This window comes from Corvus moneduloides, chromosome 15 (genome assembly GCF_009650955.1).
Source record: "Corvus moneduloides isolate bCorMon1 chromosome 15, bCorMon1.pri, whole genome shotgun sequence".
In the NCBI taxonomy this organism is placed as follows: Eukaryota; Metazoa; Chordata; class Aves; order Passeriformes; family Corvidae; genus Corvus; species Corvus moneduloides.
Genome location: NC_045490.1, coordinates 9,722,289 through 9,740,559, shown reverse-complemented (window position 1 = coordinate 9,740,559; position 18,271 = coordinate 9,722,289). Strand labels below are relative to the sequence as shown.

Here is an 18,271-nt window from a genome sequence, read left to right as displayed (position 1 = left end):
CCTTTACAATAAACCGACTGTGTCCCAAGACCTGCCTATAGAGATCTCTCCGTCTCCGTCCCAACCGAACCCGCCCGTAACCTACACTCCTCCAGCCTGCTCAATGCCCACTAGCAAAGCTTTCAGCTTTCACCACAATTTGAACAAACTCGAACTTAAGTTCTGCCCTTCCTCTCAAGAGCCACATTGACATTGAAAACCAAATCCTTTTGCTCAGAATCCCCATGTGCTACAAAAGCTGAGCTACTCCAGAGCCTCTCGCCAGGGTAAGCTCTGGGTCTCCTCAGCTCAGCTTCACCAGAGGCTGCTGCAGCACCAGTCCCAGCCCAGCCCAGCCCAACCCAGCCGCTTGTCACACCTCAGCAGCCCTTGTCCCCAAAGCCGCTGTACCGCCCCTGGGTCGGGTACTCAAATATCACCAAGTGGCCAAGATCAGGTCTCCAACAGCTCATCCCTGCCCCAAGCTACTGCCAAGGGCTTGTTCCAGCAAGTGCTGCTCCTGGGAGTTCATCAAACTGCTCTGACAGTAAAGCACCACTTTGTGGGGGAAATACCTAACCAAACAATATAAACTCTTACTTGCCTGTGCCAAACCCAGGCATTGTACCCAATAGTGAAAGTATGCCTTTACGTTCTCCTTTTATGAGAACTTATTTAGATTCAGGAAGGAGAATCAGACATTTTAAGTAAATCCAAGCTTTGTAGTGTACACACTGCAAGTTTTTCTGACATTCTTTAACCCTGTTATCCACTGAATCTTGTTGGGTGCAACACAGGGAACAGCACACAGAGTGGCTGTTGTGCTGTGATTGTCGAGGACAGGACCCAAAATGCCACTAATTTTCACAAGGTTTGTGAAGCATCTCCAGCAGCTTCTATGTGAGAGAGGCTTCTGTCATCCTGCTAAGGACATGGGCAAACGGTGCCCACATTAAAGAGGCACCACTTTCTTCGAGGCTTCTCTGAGAGCTCTTCTTGTTCAGGCAGAGACCAAGCATGACCTAATCCCTCCAGCCCTTACCATCACCAGAGGTAAAACAAGGACAAGAGCCCTTCAACTCACAAGGATGTTGAGGCAGCATTAGCAGATTGAAAGCTCTGAGGCCCTGAAATGAAAGGCATCAAAGGCTCCAAAATACTACTGTAAGATTTCTTACTATGATGCAACATGTGCTGTAAGAAACAGGGTCATAAGAAAAACAAGGGATATCTTTTTTTAATTCTTATTTTACCATATCTGCTCACCAAATTTTAAATTCTAATTCAAAAGCAGACAAGTAAAAAATAAATTGAAAAATGTAAACCAAGGGGAACGTATGCTTAGGGTTGGAAAAAAATTCTCTAACAGTAGGTTAACACACTTCCCTGTGGGCTACACTCAGTTTGATAAGTTTGAACTCAGTGGCAATCTTCACTCCATAGTCCCACCAACAGGGCCAATCCTAGAGCATAGCTGGATTCTAAGGAAGCATCAGTCACCTGTAAGATCACATTCTTCCATCTTATTTTAGAATTGCAACAAAGGAAATACAATTTTTTCCATGTTCAAAGAGTTTTCCAGATAGAGGATTTTTTTCCATTCAACCATGAACAGAAGTTGAGCAAAAATGAGACAGAATTATTACTAACTTTTCCCATCTGAAAAAACCCAAATTCACTCATAGACCATGTACTGAGCACACATTTTTCCTGATTTTGATAATTTGACAAGAACTACCTGTTTAAAACTTCTTTTCTTCAATTTTCAAGCAAAATTTTAATTTCTATTCCCAATACTTGTATTTCCAACAGGGGATGGGACAACATAATAACAAACACATTTACAACATGTCAAACACTTTCATCTTTAGCTTTTCTTCTGCAGTTTATTATATAAATTATGCTTTCAAACATTTAGAGCACTCACATTTCAGAACAGAAACACCAGTGCAAAGAGTGGTTTGTTCAAGTGCAAGGAAGTTACACGTCCCCACTGACTCCAGTGGATGAGGCTTAAATGTAACTCCTCAGTCCACAACTAACAATTGTGTGACCTAAATGTGCGCATGTTGTAGTCAACAGAAACACTGGACTTTGGTTGGTAAAAACCAAATACTTTGACAGGACAAAGAGAAGAACAATTTGACCTCCAGCAGACCTGTGAATTCACTGGGATTGGAGACCACCTCCATCACTTTTCTGAACTGACATTATTATAAATAAGTGAATGCCAAATAGTCTATTTGATGCTCAAATTCAATTATCAAAACACAATAAAGCTTCCATGCATGCAGGTACTCCAGTGAATGCCACAGGTCACCTTTGGCACATCATAGACAGGACCTGAACATAGAAATAATCCTGATCTGGCAAGAGCATAAATGAGAAAGCTTGGAGAGCTTTCCCATCTCCAAAGCTAGTAATTGTTGCTGAAAAATTTATTAAACCAAGACTGAAATACAGCAATCACCTCTCAGTTATACAATACATACTAGACCCCAATTTTAATTACATCCAAGCAAAATAAATCTTATTCAACCCAGAGATGCTAGCAGCTGGGGTCACTGCCGTGAAATGCAGGCCACTGTCAGTAGTAGTTATTAGGATCTTAGAAATCTGCATTCATTTCTCTTAAGGAACTGTTGTAATGTAAAAGCAAAATGACACAATTCATAAACAACATCTTTATTAATGAGTTTTCTTTTTCACATTCTTTAAAGTGATGTTCAATTGAAATCTGCATAGTCAAGAGTGAAAAAAAAAAAAAAAAATTCATGTAAGTCAGACCCAAATGTGAACACTGCTTTTTTAAAAGCAAGACTGGACATAGTCATAGGAATAAAATAGAAATAAATGGCCAGGGAGGTATGGAGGGGGTGGGGATGAGAACCACGAGGAAAATCCTCGTCAGTATATTTGTCTATTAATGAAGTCTTCACACAAAGACACACAACACTCATTCACACTCGTGCACAACAGAATGTAAACTACAGAAGAAAGGTCCTTCCTCTGCTGAATGAAATGAAACAGAGCAAGATTATTCTTGTATTTCACTGAGCACTGATCAGCTATTCCAACATACCCAGGTGGATAACACAAGGTCCAGGTTTCTTCATGCCCTTATTACAATCACATTGCAGCCACCATCCCACAGCAGGAACCAGGAAATCAGGAGTGGTTCCATAACACTGAGAATTATTCTTAACACACACTTTGAAGCACCATCACCTCCCTTCCTTTTTAATTTTTAATAGGATTACCCCCTTCTTTACTGCTGTTGTTCACGGTTGGTTGGAAGAGCAGGTGAAGAGGACCCCTCCATGCCCATGCAATGGCTCAGCCTGTGGAAGTGCAGCAGAACATCTCCACCTCCAGCTTCATTTCCATAAGCACAGGCAATACAGTGCCAAATCTCTCACATCAACACCACAATGTGACTCTGCAAGTAGTACTTTTAATATTTACACCATCTAGTGATTTAGCCGTGGTTCTCTGCATTATAAACATCATCAGGAAAAGCTAGAGGAAAAAAACAAGAGGCATATCCCCTACAAAATGGCTGTAGGTAGTAAAGATACACACTGTCCACACGCTGGTGAGAGGCCACTTCTTGCGTCCAGTTTGGATTTATGCAGCAGAGACACCACTCTACAGCTGAGCACAAGTTTAAATGCAGAAAAGCCATCCAATACCATCATACTGAACTTCACCACACACGAACTGGGCTTAATGTTTTGCATGTGATTCTACAGTAATAAACTTCATTTACAATTTATATTAGGTTCTGAATTATTCAGATGCACAATCTAGGACTGTGGGGAACTGATCATCAATATTCAATCATACCAGTTCAGGTTCAGGCAAGGAATAGGTCTCATTTATTTGCTTTGTGCCTACAGCCTTTAAATCAACCCCAGAGGTCAAGAGAAAGTTATTTGTGAAATCAAACCAGTCAGAAATCCATTTGCTGCCATGGATATTGGAAACATAAGGCCTAAAGTATTTTGGAGAAGATGTACAACAGGATGTAGAAGGGATTCAGTACAACTTGCTGCAGTTTGTAGTTGTACAAGGAGAAAACAAACTACACAGTGAAACTCAAACCCATCATAGTGAAATGGTGACTCCAAAGCTGAAACCCCACCTTCATTTGGCAAATTAGGAGTAAAACATGCCCAGCACATGGAAACACCAACCACAGCTCCCAGCCAGCATCAATAAAATCTGCTGGGGAAAAAGAAACTAAAAAAAAAAAAAAAAAAAAATCTTTCTTCAAAGATTATCTGCTTTCTCCTTGGGGAACTAACACTCAAAAGCAGGGAAAAGCAGTCAGAAACTGGAAAGAGGGACCGAATTTTACCCCAGAAATAAGTCCCCTGGGCAGCCAGCAGCTGCCACACTAGCCAGGTTTCAAGGCAAAACCACATAAAAGAATCCATCTTGTCCCAGCTCAAAATACCAAAAATAAAACTGGCCAAAGGGTGCGAGCTGGTAAATTTTCAAAAGCAGCAATGGCAACCCATTTTCTTCCTGGAAATTTCAGTGGCACGTCTTCTGGCAGACCCAAAAACTAAAGAAATTGGAAACAGGATGTTTAATGAAGCGGTATTCTTAATTTCTTCAGAAAGAAACTGTAATTCTTGTGTCACATCAGGGGTTTAATTCAAGAGACCAGTAGATTAAGACCACTTTTGTCATTAGCTCAAGATTTACTTTGGCACAGCTAATTTACACTATTTGTATTTGTGGTAACTACAAGGGGATCACATTAGATTTTTCCTTTACTATGCAAAATCCTAAAATAAATACAATTTAGTAGTCTGAAAAAACCCACCTTACTCTAACCTACAATGAAACTACTTTGTGGCCTGCTTGTGTTTCAGGAAAATATCCCACATATTCAGATCAGCCTCACTAGTTAAGACACATTAAAATGAAGCATTTCCCATTAAAGTTGCCAAAAACTGGATTTAAATTTATTGCATGACGTTGCATAAGAAAGTGTATTATTGAAAACTGTAAGGCATCATGCAATTATCCATCAGCTAATTATTTATTATTCCTTGAAAGATGGTTATATACTCTAAAGTTATAAAACCAGTTTCAAAAAAGTACATAAAAAATTTAACATAAGCATTAAATATTTTTCACATGTTCATCGTTTTCAGCTGTTAAAAAGTGCATTCAAACATACTGTACTGGAAAGTTGCTCTGACCAAAAATGGTGCTGGAAACTCATTAAATTAAAAGCTGCAAAAGGATGTTGCATGGGATTAGAAAGCTCACAGGTTGTGGTATTTAAACTTACAAACTTGCTTGAAATAATTTTGCAATCCTCACACTTACAATTTAGCATCAATGATATAATTAGCTAAAAATGTGTATTTTTAAAATTGAACAGTCAAATGAATTCAAGTTACGTACACTGAGTGATCAATTAAGGAGCAGACAACATTGAGACCCGGGCCAGGATGTGCCGTGATTTTGGCAGGGATCAGTTGATGTACTGGGCCATCCAGCGGAACCCCTCCCCGTAGCCTTGTCTCTTTAGCACACTGCACATGAACACCTCCAGGGGCCTGGCATTCAGGTCCTTCAGTGGTGTGCTGCCCTGCAGAGAGACACAAACATTCCCTTACAGTTCCCTTATAAACAACATCTATTCTATATGGACATCTGCGTATATGGAATGCCCTTATTTAACTTGTGTTTGATATTGTAATTTTAGAAAATAAATTAATCTAAAATCACAGAATGGTTTGGGTTGGAAGGGACCTTAAAGCTAATCTCATTCCAAACCCCTGCCATGGGCAGGGACACCTTCCACTAGACCAGGTTGCTCCAAGCAAACACTTCCAGGAATGGGGCATCCCCAGCTTCTCTGGGCCTGACACCTCCACAGAGAGACCAGAACATGTGACCTTAATCTCAGTAACTTGTATACAAGAAATACACTATGTGCGTTTTCACATGCATCCACACTGGAGAGGGGGAAGTATGTGAAACCAGAATGGAACAGCAAACATGCAAAGAGAATTTCAGAGCTTATATTTGGTGTTCAGTCACAGTTCCCTGCTCTGTTTGCAACAGTTTTCCAACCAGATAAAAAAAGCATTTGCTACAAATTTTAGGACTGACCGAAGCAAGAGCGCAAGGTGCTTGCTTGCCAAGATCAGCACAGTGCAATAAAGCTGCTGTTCAAACGGAGATTCACAGTGGTGTTCATACTTCATCAAATACATGCGGTGTAAAAACCAGAAAACAAGAGGGTAAAATGCATCAAACAAGGAACTAAAGATTTGTTCCTGCCTGACCTAAACTTTGACTGACACTGAACTTTAAAGAAGGCACCTAAGAGTGAATAAGCAAAGAAGAATTGCAAGGCAGGTGCCCTCAGCAGAGCTGGTCAGCTAATGGGAGCTGGGATGGAAGCCACAGTGGAACAACTCTGTCAGCTGCAGGGAGGTGTCTTTCCAAGGGCCAAGGACATCGGAGCACCCTCTTTCTGATGCTCACAAGAAGAGCACTGTATTAACTCTACTTTAAGAAGAGTTGAAGTATCACAAAGATCCGTACTAAAATTCTGCCTTGTTGCTACTGATGCCAGTAGGAGCTTTTTCTTTCTCACAACCTACAAACTTAGACTTCTACAATGGTGTAAATCTATCTTAAGCTTTAGATATGTTAAGTGGAAAATTATTAAAGCTTGTACTTGAAATGAGAAAAGTCACTTACTGAAATACTCTATTCAGTTTTCTCTTATAATTCACTCTGTAACTATCGCCTCTGAAAACTGTTTAAAAATAGTGCATAAGAATGTTGAAGCACTAAAAATTATTCTAGATAGAAATACATTTTCTCTGAAAAAATGTGGCATTAAATATGATGTAAGAAGTTGTAGTAGGGATACATCTAACACACAAAAAGAGACCTCAGGATTCATTCTATATACTGTTACTATATACTAAGTACTTTATAAATTAGAAAAACATTTATTTTTTATAGCTGGAGCAAACCAGAGTCAACACACAAATAAGGCAACCAAACTCCCTAAGCAAAAAACCTCACCAAAGAAAAAACCCACCAGAAAAGAAAAGAAAAAGAAGAAGAAAAGGAGCAATACCTTTCCCGTTGTCTGGCCATATAGACCAAATGTCTCTCGTAACCTCTCTTCACTGATGGCTTCAGGTCTGTCAATCTTGTTCCCAAGAATTAGGATAGGCACATTAGCAATAGTTTCATCTGTCATTAGTGACTGCAAAAGAATGGAGAAAGGAGGACTGATTAATTTAGAATACAGAAGGTCAAATCACTACTACTCATTTGCAGGTGACAGCAGAGGTCTGTTGGGTATTTGAGCTTAGTTCTTAGAAGTTCAAACTTTCAAAAGCTTATTTAAACTTACATCAAGTTCTTCTTTTGATTCAAGCAATCTTTCATGATCTGCACAGTCCACCAAGAACACAACGCCATTAATTGCAGGCAGGTAGTTTTTCCACACTCTGCGAGCTACAGGGAAAATAAGAATTAAAAATAAAAGGAAATGATGCCCAAATACAGAGCAATGCACACTGGTAACTAAGAAGCAACAGGTGTGGGTGGGTTTGTTAATTTGATTTTCATTCTTAGCCTACGTTGCCAGTCTTTGGGATGCAATGTCATGTTTTACAAAGCTTGAAATAACAGACCAAAATCATCATTCTCTCTAATGTTATCACTGTTCTATCCTACATGAATGCTGATGTATGGAAATGGTTTTTGTTTCCCCAAGAATTATGTCAACAAAGGTAAGTTTGAAGCACAAAGCTTAAAGGTAAATACAAGGAATTCAAAATACAGAACTCCTCTTCATATTATTAGTCAAAAGTTTCTGCTCTACTGCAGCTCTTGCCAAATCATATTTGGGATTTGTGATAAATGGTGGAGACGGGCAAAAGAACAGCCAATGTCTTTTATGCTGCCACAGAAGAGTGTGGGAAGTCACTCTCTGCAGCAGGGCCGTATTTCTGATTGGACACAAACTCCAGCCCAGTTCAGTGAGCTTAAGTGAGTCAACACACACTCTTACCTTGAGCATGTCCACCCAGGTCGAAGGTAGTGAAAGTCATCCCAGCAATTGTCAGCTCTTCTGAAGCTGGAAATACACAGAATTATGTTCCAGGTGAAGATTACGCAGTGCTTTGGAAAAGTCTGGCCTTCTAGCACATAGATTTTACTTTCTTTTGGTTCTTTACAGTATTTTGTTATTCAAGAAGAAAATGAGAGTAATACATTCTCTCAGAATCAATGGCACATTCACGTATCACCAAAATGTTATTAGCCATTAAAGCATGTGTGAAATATCTACAATACAGCAGAGTATTCCTACATTATTTATCCCTACATATTACAAAAACAACAGTTGGCTCTGGTATCTGGTTTGCCAAAAAGATTTGCATTTGGCATTTTGTTTTCAATGCTGTTCAAGGTTTCTCCTCTTCACATCCTTTCCCAATTTCTCACCTCCTTACTGGACTTCCCCAATCCACATTTTCAACCTGTGTTGAACTTTTTGTCCTGCAAGGTTACCAGGATAACAATTGCACAGCAACCTCTGAGACATAAACATTAATTTTCCAATTATACAGAGAAGCTGATCCCAAAAATTGCAAGCCTCTATTTCTCACAGCTTCTATAGTATAAACTCTCCGCTTCATTGTTCTGCTTGTTATTCACCTCTTAATTTTAAATATAACACATTGAACTATCCTACATTCATTTTTTTTAAGATTACTTGAACTGTCCATGGATTGCAATCCCAAAAATCCCTTTGTTTCTCCCCAGTTAGATTGGTGGTCTTATGATGTATAATCAGATCCTGCTTTTCTTGCAATCCTTCAAATGCTTTCTAGCTAAGGAACAGCACTATTAACTTACTGGGGTGTAACGTGGGGACGTGTTGTCCCAGTCTGTCATCTTTGAGCATGTGCAGTAGTGTAGTTTTTCCAGCATTGTCCAGTCCAAGAAACACTAGTTTGCCTGATTTCTTGTACAGTCCTAAAACAAAGAAGGACCTAGTGAATAATCAGTTCAACCAGCAGGAGTACTAGAGATGATTTTGCTCCCCAGAACAAAGTGTTACAGTCACGGTACAAAATACAGACCAGGCAAACTCCACCACACCTTTATCAGTGCCCTTTATCAATGTCCTCCTACTTGTACAAACTACGTTCCCACTTACCACAAGCCTGCTGCACCAGGTAACATGCAGCTTACAGGATGCTTGGCAGGAGCAGCAGAGGCACACAGCTGGTGTGAATGTGTCAATCATGGAAATGCGTTTGGATTATCTTAGAAAAAGTATGGCAGAACAGGACTAAATGCTACCAGTGTAGTTTACTCTGCCCCAGCAAAAGGACAGTTCTGCTCACAGGTGGTGGAGAGGTGGGTGCGGACCCAGCACTAACAGGAGGCTCTGGACCATGGACCATCCCGAACCTGAACTCTGTTCAGCTACCTCCAATTACAGCAAAACACTTGTCTGAGGCAAAAAGAAAATTCAGACCTCAATCAGAATAATATGGAGAAATTGGATTCAACATCAGTAATAATAATTTGTGTATGAATTCTTTAATATTGGTTAATATATCATCTGGACAAAAGGTAACTTTCACCCATATCCCCAGGAAAACTGTTGGCTACATCCTGAATGGCATTGTCAGGGCACTTCTGACACACTGGTTCCCATGCGACAATGCTCTCCTAACAGGAATAAGAAATTTTATTTTCATTGATTGTCATCTTTGTAAAAATACCTTCTGCCCTTCTTCTCCCCCTCCACTTGTAACCCCAGAAATGCAACAGTTGCTGTGAAGGAGAGGAAAGAGGTTTAAAACACAAACACCGTATTTTCTTAAGTTGGAGATTATCAAAGGGCAATTCTCTTACAACTTGTCAACACTGTATCCTCTGCCAGAATTAGTTTTCATTGCTTCAAACTCCTTGATATTCAAAGTAAAAGATTAAGATAAATTAAATTTAAAAACAAGAAATCAATCCTGTTCTGTACTGAAAAAACCTATCTTCTCTAATGTGCTATCCTCATGTGTGTTGGGATGTTCAGCCAGCCCCGCTGATGCCACAGCATTCCAGGGCCAGAAGTACCTCTGCCCAGCAGACCTTTACACCACTGCTGTTTGCTCACCTCTCCCTCCGCCTTTAAGCCAATCTAAGGGATCACATTCCAGCTGGACATGTTTTGTAACTTGCAGGAATGAATATTCTCTCCTATTCCTCATCTTGTTTCATTAATGATCTTTATTACTCCAGGTCCTGTAGAGTGTCTTCACAGTTCTTTCAAATACAACAACTCTTACTTCCCAAACTCACCTTCCCACATGCCCATATATATATATTAACTATTAAACTACAGAGTGGAGGAGAAAGTGTTAATGTTTACAGAGAAAGAAGAAGCGGACAAACATTTTCCTATAGTAACTTACATCACAGGAGTAACTCCAGTTCACATTCACCTTATGAGTTAAACAAAACTCTACTAACCTATAGGAAAACAATAACATTTTTGCCACTCTCAGCCTGCACATCCAGGAGTCTTTGCTTCCCAGACAGATGTTGCTGGCTTCTCCAAAACATTTCAAGTTCCCAACTGTCTTTCAGAGAAACACAAGACTAACAAGCAGCCATACTTCAGCTATTGGCTACACTACACCAAGACCAGAGATTTTATATATACATATAAATTAAAAAATGTTTTTGTGCATTCCAAAAGTATACTTGTGCAAAGATGCTCGTCCTAAAGTGAACCCATCAGCCTATTGACAGGACAGCACAGGGAACTGTGGGGCGCCTCCCAAATGCTATGATCTGCCTTCTTCAACTGTAAGTATAACTGAGAATGCAAAGAGAAAGTGCTTCTCTTAGAAAAAGAGGGACATAAAAGGGAGCTACTTCAAGCTCCTCTGTCTTTCAGCAGAATTAGCCTTTGCTTGCACAGAAATGGAAGAGCAGGCCAGTGTGCAGTAATCACTGTGCAGCTAAGGAAGAGGAGATAAGAAAGATTAGTCAATTTAGTTAAAATTTCACTGGCTAACATTTTGATAGCAGGCCAAGGGTCTGACATTCAGTGCAAAACTTTAAACTTTCAACTGATTAAAGGTAGATGGCACAGCTTGCTATGACTTCTTAGCCTCAAATGCTTTTTGACCACTTCAATAAAATCCTTTGAACTTGAAAATTGTGCTTTTTACCTATGTGATCTGCAAATTCTGATCCTTTTTTTAGTATCCTAACATTAATTTTCCTCCTGGTTGTGGGTTTTTTTTCACCTTGAACTGATATGGATTGCAGACTTTTTTGTCCGGGGAATAACTTTCTGAGGCTCTTGAGCAGACGCCAGTGAAGTTTCACACTAATTTCTGTGACACAGAACAGAAAGTCACAGAATAGAAAGTCACAGAACAATGCACTGCTGAACACGAGAAAGGGCTTCAATATCTGGCACTAATTTTTTGTAGACAGCCCCTCCTATTTGGATTCTGAAATTATATCCTCATGTGCAAAAGAACTGAATTAAAATAACTGAGTTCAGTTCTTTAAAGCAGAGAAAAATCAGGAGAAGATCCATAAAAGCCAATTGAATGGCACCAGCTTAAATGCAGTATGATTAGTAAAGTCCAACCAATTATGATCATGAAAGAAAATGTAATTTTTTTTCAAGAAGTTAAGGATTAATGTAAGATGGAGTGGAAGTGAAACTTTTGTTTGAATGTAACTGAATATACACCAAACCAAATATTATTATTTACCCAGCAGCCTTATTTGAAGATAAGAGAGATGAACAGATATTTTACACAAGAATAGCAGAAAGGAAAAGCCTCAAACAATAACGACTTACCTAAAAACTGCAATACGCTACTGAAACCACTGTAAATCCAATCAAATAGGAACATATCTGAATCTTATAGTCTGAAATAAAGAGAAAACATAATGCATTTAAGTTCTGTCAGAACAGTACATTAAGCATTGTAAAGTATTTATAGGTAACAAAAGTAATTCAAAATCCTGGGTTAAAAATAAAAAACCAATTTAGTTTCAGTAAACTGTATCATAGACCAATTAAGTGACAACAGCAAAGATTTTCCCCTCCCTTGGGAAAACACTACATGGACTGAAGTCTTTGCAAGAAATAAAAATAATTTTATTCAAAGTACAATTTGTTGAAAGTGTGTGATGATCCACTGAAGATTTTAAACAGGATCTTCACTTTTCAACTGGGAAAAAGTGGCACTTCAAAGAGGGCACTAGAGGGATATCAGTGCAGAGTCAGTGTTCCAGCCACCCCTGGGAGCTGCTGGGGTTCAAAGCAGAGGCAGTAAGAGGTGAAAAAGTTTTGCAGAGTTGAATCTACAGAAGTTTGATACCAAATAAATCCCTGTTGTCCACACAGAACCTGTCTGTTTGGCTTGTTATGGAAAACAACTACCTAGCACAAAGCACTGGAATTACCCTTCAAAGACAGGGACCTCCTGTATTGTCCTGCACAGGCTGCCACAATTCAAACCTTAAATGCAAAATTTTTGTTTAAAAAAAACCCACCAGACCCCCATATTTCCCACTGAATTCCTTCAGCTTAGATTCAAGAACAGCAGGCTGAGCTGAGAGCCAGTACTAGGCTCATTGTGTAGCCATGAGCAATTAATTTCCTAGCTTTCATCTTAATTTCCTCCTTATCTAAAGTGAGGATAGTCATAGAATCATTGAGGTTAAAAAAGACCTTTAAGATCATTGAGTCCAACTGTTAGCCCAGCACCACCAAGTTCAACACTTAAACCAAGTCCCCAAGGGCCACAACCACAGGACTTTTGAGCGCTTCCAGGGATGGTGATTCCATCACCGCCCTGGGCAGCCTGTGCCAGGGCTTGGCCACCCTTTCAGTGAAGAAATTTCTCCTAATAGCTAATCTGAATCTTCCCTGCCACAACTTGAAGCTGTTTCCTCTTGTCTTGTCACCTGAGAGAAAACACCAACCCCGACCTGGCTACAACCTGTGAGGGAGCTGTAGAGAGGGATGAGGTTTCCCCATGAGCCTCCTTTGTCAAGGCTGAGCCTCCCCAGCTCCCTCAGCTGCTCCTCATCAAACTTGTGCTCTAAATCACAATGAAAGCTCCAGTTTGACATAGTGAACTGTGAGTATTTCAGTTCTCTTGAAAGACTAAAGGGCAACATCCTTAGAAGCCTTTAGCCAGCTAATTCCTACTGGAATGCATAAGCTCTGCAGACACTGGAGTCTGACTGCCCTGGAAAAACTGGACTGCACTGCTAAGCACAGCTGGCAGAGGCATCCACACTGCTACAGGTTCTCACCACATTTGTTTAGAAGCTGCAGGGCTGCCTTGGGGCATCACAAGAGCACTTCAGGGCAGCTCTGAGCCTGGAGCACAGCACACAGGAGTCAAAACACAGGTCTGAACCAGCCTAAAATCCAGGCATCTGTCATAGCAACTGCACTCATGACAAAGAGTTTCTTTGCTATGCAACAACAGGTACATCATACAGAGGTAATGTGGAAAGAAGAGGAGCGAATATTTAAATGACATTTGCTTGTACTGGAACAAAATCTGTTCAGATGACGAAGCACCAGGTGTCTTGGTTTCGCCACAACTAACCCTGAAACCTTTAACCACATCTACATTACTCTGAACAACACAGCAGCTGCAACAGGCACAAATTTTAAGAATACAAATCAAATATGCTTGTCAATGCATAAATACCCAGTTACACAATGTCATGACTGAAACTGTCCTTTGCACGGCTAAAAAGCAAAGGTCAAGAATAAGCAAACATGGCAGAACACACACGTCAGCAGATTTATTTATTGCTTGAGCAAAATACCAATCGAGAAAAGCCTCTGTGGGGCTTAGGAAAATGATCGACTCAAATAACCTGCAAATCAGGGCAAACAGCATGATGTAAGAGAAGTGCTCAGATTACTGAGGTGAGAATAACTTCAGTGTTCAGCTGTATTAGCCTGTTCCATCTATTACACTTAGATTTACAAAAAACATCAACCAAAACAATCTTCATGCATCACAGAAAAAACTTCAAGGGGTGAGAATCAAATGATTAACTTGAGAACAGGATTACTCTACAAACATAGCTGAAGTGGCATTAATACTGCTTCAATTTCCATCACCATAAGAAAAGTGGTGTTGGAAACAGAGCTATCCAAATCCTCCCAGAATAACCTTCATATCAGCTGGCAGCTGTTAAAGGAAAACACATCCAAAATGGGAAAAAAATGGACAGCTAATTGTAAAGGCACACAGGTAATATTTGAACAGAGATATTACATCTACCCTTATCACACAGGAAAAGTAACTACATAATTCAGAGCTGTGTCAATTCAAAGCATTACAAAGTCAGAATGGCTCTGCTCTGGTTTCCAGAGTTGTTATGCTGAGAGCAAATTTAGGGAAGAGCTAAGGCTGTTGAATATACACGGACTCAAACGCTCAGGCTCATGTTAAAAGCACTATAAAAGCAGAACAATGAAGACTCAGCAATCACTGTTCACAAGCCACGATGAAGATACTATTTTAATGTTATTTCAAGGGTTGATTTGAAAATAATCCACTAGAAGCAGACGAAAGCTTTGAATGAAAAATTGTGCTGGACCAAGACAGTCCTTTGATACCAACTACTTTTACAGACATCGCCAACTCACTGCGTCTCCACTACAAAGTTACTGAAGTTAACTTTCTAGTATCACTTCAGTGACACATGTCTACCACTGAAGAATGTCCCCATCAACCCTGGTCAATGTTATTTCATCAGAAAAGCATCACCCAGTAACTCCCGTGGAGCCAGGTCCACCACTCCATAGACAAAGGACATGGGTTCACTTCCTGGAGACTGTGGGGAATTCCTGCACAGTGGCTCTGGTAACACCGAGCCAGCCTCCTTAAAGGAAAGCTGCTGACAGCATGGACTAGCAAGCAAACTCACTCACATGTCTTTTATCTTCTGAAAACTAGGAAATTTTTTCCTCCTACACTCCACTTGCTTTTTTCTAGCTAAAAATTCATCATTTCACTTCCAAACCTTAGGACAGCACTCACTTCCAAAGCTTCACAAAGTTCAGGTAGGAGACAATATCAGGCTTTTAAAGAGAGTTTTAAATGCCTTTACAGAACAATTAGGAAATAGCAACCAGTGACACCCAAGCTGAACAGCTCTTGCATGAACTGGGAACACACTGTGCTACACCTGTGTGGGGACTGTCAGTAAGAGCCAGGGAAGAAATCTCAGTCCAGCCTGACTGCACCAAACCTGCACCTCAGCCACAGTTCAGTCTGCAACCACAACCTATCAGCAACAGCTTAAAGCCCACTGCTAAGGGTGTATTTTTAGTTTTTCAGTTAGAATGTAAACATGATCACCACAACATTATAAACTATTACCACAGGCAACAAAAGTCAAAATCCCTAGGAAACTCAGTGGACAAACTAAGATTCTACAACACAGTTTATTCTTCAATTTGAAACTGCACTCAGAGTTGTATTTTAAAAGCTAAGGAAAGGCACAGAATTCAAAAATGAGGTAATGGCATAGACTTTCTTTAGTATTTTAAAATATTTTTGACAGCAACTCATCTTCGAGACAGCAGAGTTTACCGGTGAAGACAGCACCACAACACACGAGTTCCTAAGGGCACCTGATGCAGAGGTTTAGCCAGCCCTGGCTCACAAAGCCCAGCTGTCAGAGCACATCCTCACTGCAGGGCTGCTGCAGCCATTCACTGACTTATGAACAAAACCCTTAAAAGCAGTAACTTCTGAAGAAATAACAATACTTCAAGCAAGTATTGCCAGGTCGATACAACGTGGCAGATGGCTGCCCAGAGAGGCTGCAGGGCATCTGTGGGTTATGGGGTTACTTAACGCACCTCACCATCTCAGACCCACTGAAGCAGCGTTGCTCGGGACCTGCGAGCACCGTGACAGCCTCACGGACCGGACGGTGCTCCCAGCGGCCCGAGCAGCCCCCAGGACTGAGCCGGGGGGAGAAAAAGAGGGAGGTGATAGAAGGGATAGGAGGGAAGGGAGGGGAGCGCCCGCCCCCAACCCCCTCGCGGCGCGCTGCCCGTGGCCCCGCGCAGGCCGCGGCTTCTCGGGGAGCGCAGGGACCCCCGGCCAGGCCCAGCCGCGGCACGGAGGCCGCTCTCAGCAGGACACGGGGACGGCCCGACGCCCTGCGGGGCTCGCCCGGCTTTCCCACCGGCCGGGACGGACAGACCCCTTACCGCCCGCCCCACTCACCCACCGCCGAGCCTCAGGTGCTCCGGGACTCAGGCAGCACCGACACCGACAGACACAGACACAGACACAGACACCGACACCGACACCGACACCGACACTCACCCGCGGCTGCGCCCGCTCCGCCCCCCGCGGCTCCTTCCGGCACCGGCGCCCGCGGCGTACACACTCGGCTGGGCTCGGCTGTGTTCGGATGGACTCGGCTATGTTCGGATGGACTCGGCTGTGTTCGGATGCGCGGGCGTCGTCTCGGCTGGGTCGTCTTCGGCTGGGTTCGTCTAGATTCGACTCCGCTCGGTGCGAGTCGGTCGTGTTCGTCAAGGTTCGGTTCCGCTCCGCTCGGGTCCGCCTCCCCTCTTGCCCAGCCAGCCCCGCCCATGGCCCCGCCCCTAAGCCGCAGAGCCGCTCCCGGAAGTGCCACGTGTCCGCAGTGCGGCTGCGCGCGCCGCCCGGCAGTTCCGGTGGGTCCATCCCCCCCGCCCGGGCCGGTGCCGCCACACGGGCGGCTCCGAGCGCACCCGGCAGAGTCATGGCCCAGCCCGCCGGGGCCCCCGCCGGCCAGCAGCCCTACAGCAACGGTGAGTGCGGGGCAGGGCCGCGGGGCTCGACGCGGGACAGGGCCTGGCAGGGACGGCTCCCGCCCCGCGGCGCTTCCCCCGGGCCCAGGCCGCTCTGCGCCCCTTCGCCCTGGGGCAGCGGGGGCAGGGGACCGGTGCCCGCGAGCAGAGCGCGGGTAGTGGGTTCCGGGGACGATCCGTTCGCTGCCCGGGTCGTTGGGTTACACCCGGCTGAGCTCGGTGGTGCCCTCCTGCAGCCCGGATACCCGCGGCCCGGGGCGAAACACAGCTGAATTAGGGAGGAAAGCAGGAAAGGAGCGGCAGCGATGCCGAGCTCCTTGTGTGACCCCGGGAGTAGGGGTGAGGTGCTATCGGACCGGGCCCTGCCCGAAGTGTCACTGAGGAAAACACAGAGCGGCTCATTAGGCAAAATAAATCTTCGTTGTGATTTATTTTCATGGCAGAAGCATCCCCGAGTAAATTTTTCTGTCGGTATGAACGACGGCGCCTTTCAGAGAGCCCGTGTCTGTGCTGCTGGGGTAGCACGCACGGCTCGAGCTGCCCCGGACCGCCCCTTGGCCCGGGTGGGCCCCTGTCGGTGACACGGGTGACACAGCCGAGGTTTCACCCTTTGGAACGGAGCTGTACGTGTGGCACTGTGGTTATCGCTGAGCTCAGCCTGCGGTGCAGCGGGGCTTTCTTATCTTGTCATTCTCGTAAAGCCGACATTATCTGGTTCTTTGTGCTGCAAACTGGGAGAGTCTTGATTACTTTCTTCCCCTCAAAAGGCATCTCTTTAAGACGAGATATTGAAGGTGAAACTGAACTTACTAGCCAGCGTTTTAAGACAGGAATAAGAAATTCAAGGCCAGCCTTGTCTCTGTGTCTGTTTTTGTTGCATGAGTGCAAATCTGTGCTGATGGAAGTGTCTCCTGATTTCACATACACAGACTGCATCCTCTGCACTTGCTTCCTTAATTATACACTTATGTGTTTCAGTAGCTGTGCTGCATCATAAGCAATTCAGTTATAATGAGATCTTTTGATTTTTCTTCCCCCTCCTCCTGCACAGTATGTTTATTGCTTTTCTTCAAAGTCATCAGCAAAACGACAATTTGCAATTAACTGTGTAGTTGCTTCTATGGTCAAGACAGTGGGAAGAATATGAATGTCGTGTGGAGAGAGGCTCTGTTCTGGAGAGCTTATGATCTGAGCAGAGACTGTACAAAGAGAGTGTTTGCTAATGGAGTAACTGAGTGGGTTGATTTACAGACTGGCATTACTTTATTTATTTATTTACTTTGCTGATTTCCCTAGTGTCAGATTAAGCACATAATGGAAGTTATGGAGAGGCAGTTGAGAAAGAGGAATTTCAGGCTACTCAGCCGTCAGGTGTATGAAAAATAAAGAACTGAATTGTAG

At 42.8% G+C, this 18,271-nt stretch overlaps 2 protein-coding genes across 6 annotated transcripts in view; one reads left to right on the top strand and one right to left on the bottom strand.

The window, feature by feature from the left end:
- Positions 1–1,845: 1,845 nt before the first annotated feature.
- SAR1B (secretion associated Ras related GTPase 1B) lies at positions 1,846–16,489 on the bottom strand. 5 transcript variants are annotated; one of them, XM_032124524.1, is made up of 7 exons: positions 16,300–16,404; positions 11,873–11,943; positions 8,896–9,015; positions 8,048–8,113; positions 7,385–7,488; positions 7,103–7,234; positions 1,846–5,590 (listed from the first exon to the last, which is right to left on the bottom strand). In XM_032124524.1, exons 2-7 carry the CDS (start codon positions 11,925–11,927, stop codon positions 5,474–5,476), a joined length of 594 nt encoding a protein of 197 aa, XP_031980415.1. In that variant the 5' UTR covers positions 11,928–11,943; positions 16,300–16,404; the 3' UTR covers positions 1,846–5,473. The 5 variants fall into 5 exon arrangements, with proteins under 5 accessions (XP_031980415.1, XP_031980414.1, XP_031980416.1 ...); XM_032124523.1 differs by having other exon boundaries at positions 16,296–16,402; XM_032124525.1 differs by lacking the exon at positions 16,300–16,404 and adding an exon at positions 15,923–15,950.
- The window catches only part of SEC24A (SEC24 homolog A, COPII coat complex component), a 24,009-nt gene continuing 22,203 nt past the window's right edge, over positions 16,466–18,271 (top strand). The window contains exon 1 of the mRNA XM_032124521.1: positions 16,466–16,870. Within this exon, the coding sequence (XP_031980412.1) occupies positions 16,486–16,870 (385 nt within the window). The 5' untranslated portion in view covers positions 16,466–16,485. The remainder of the gene's footprint in view (positions 16,871–18,271) is intronic.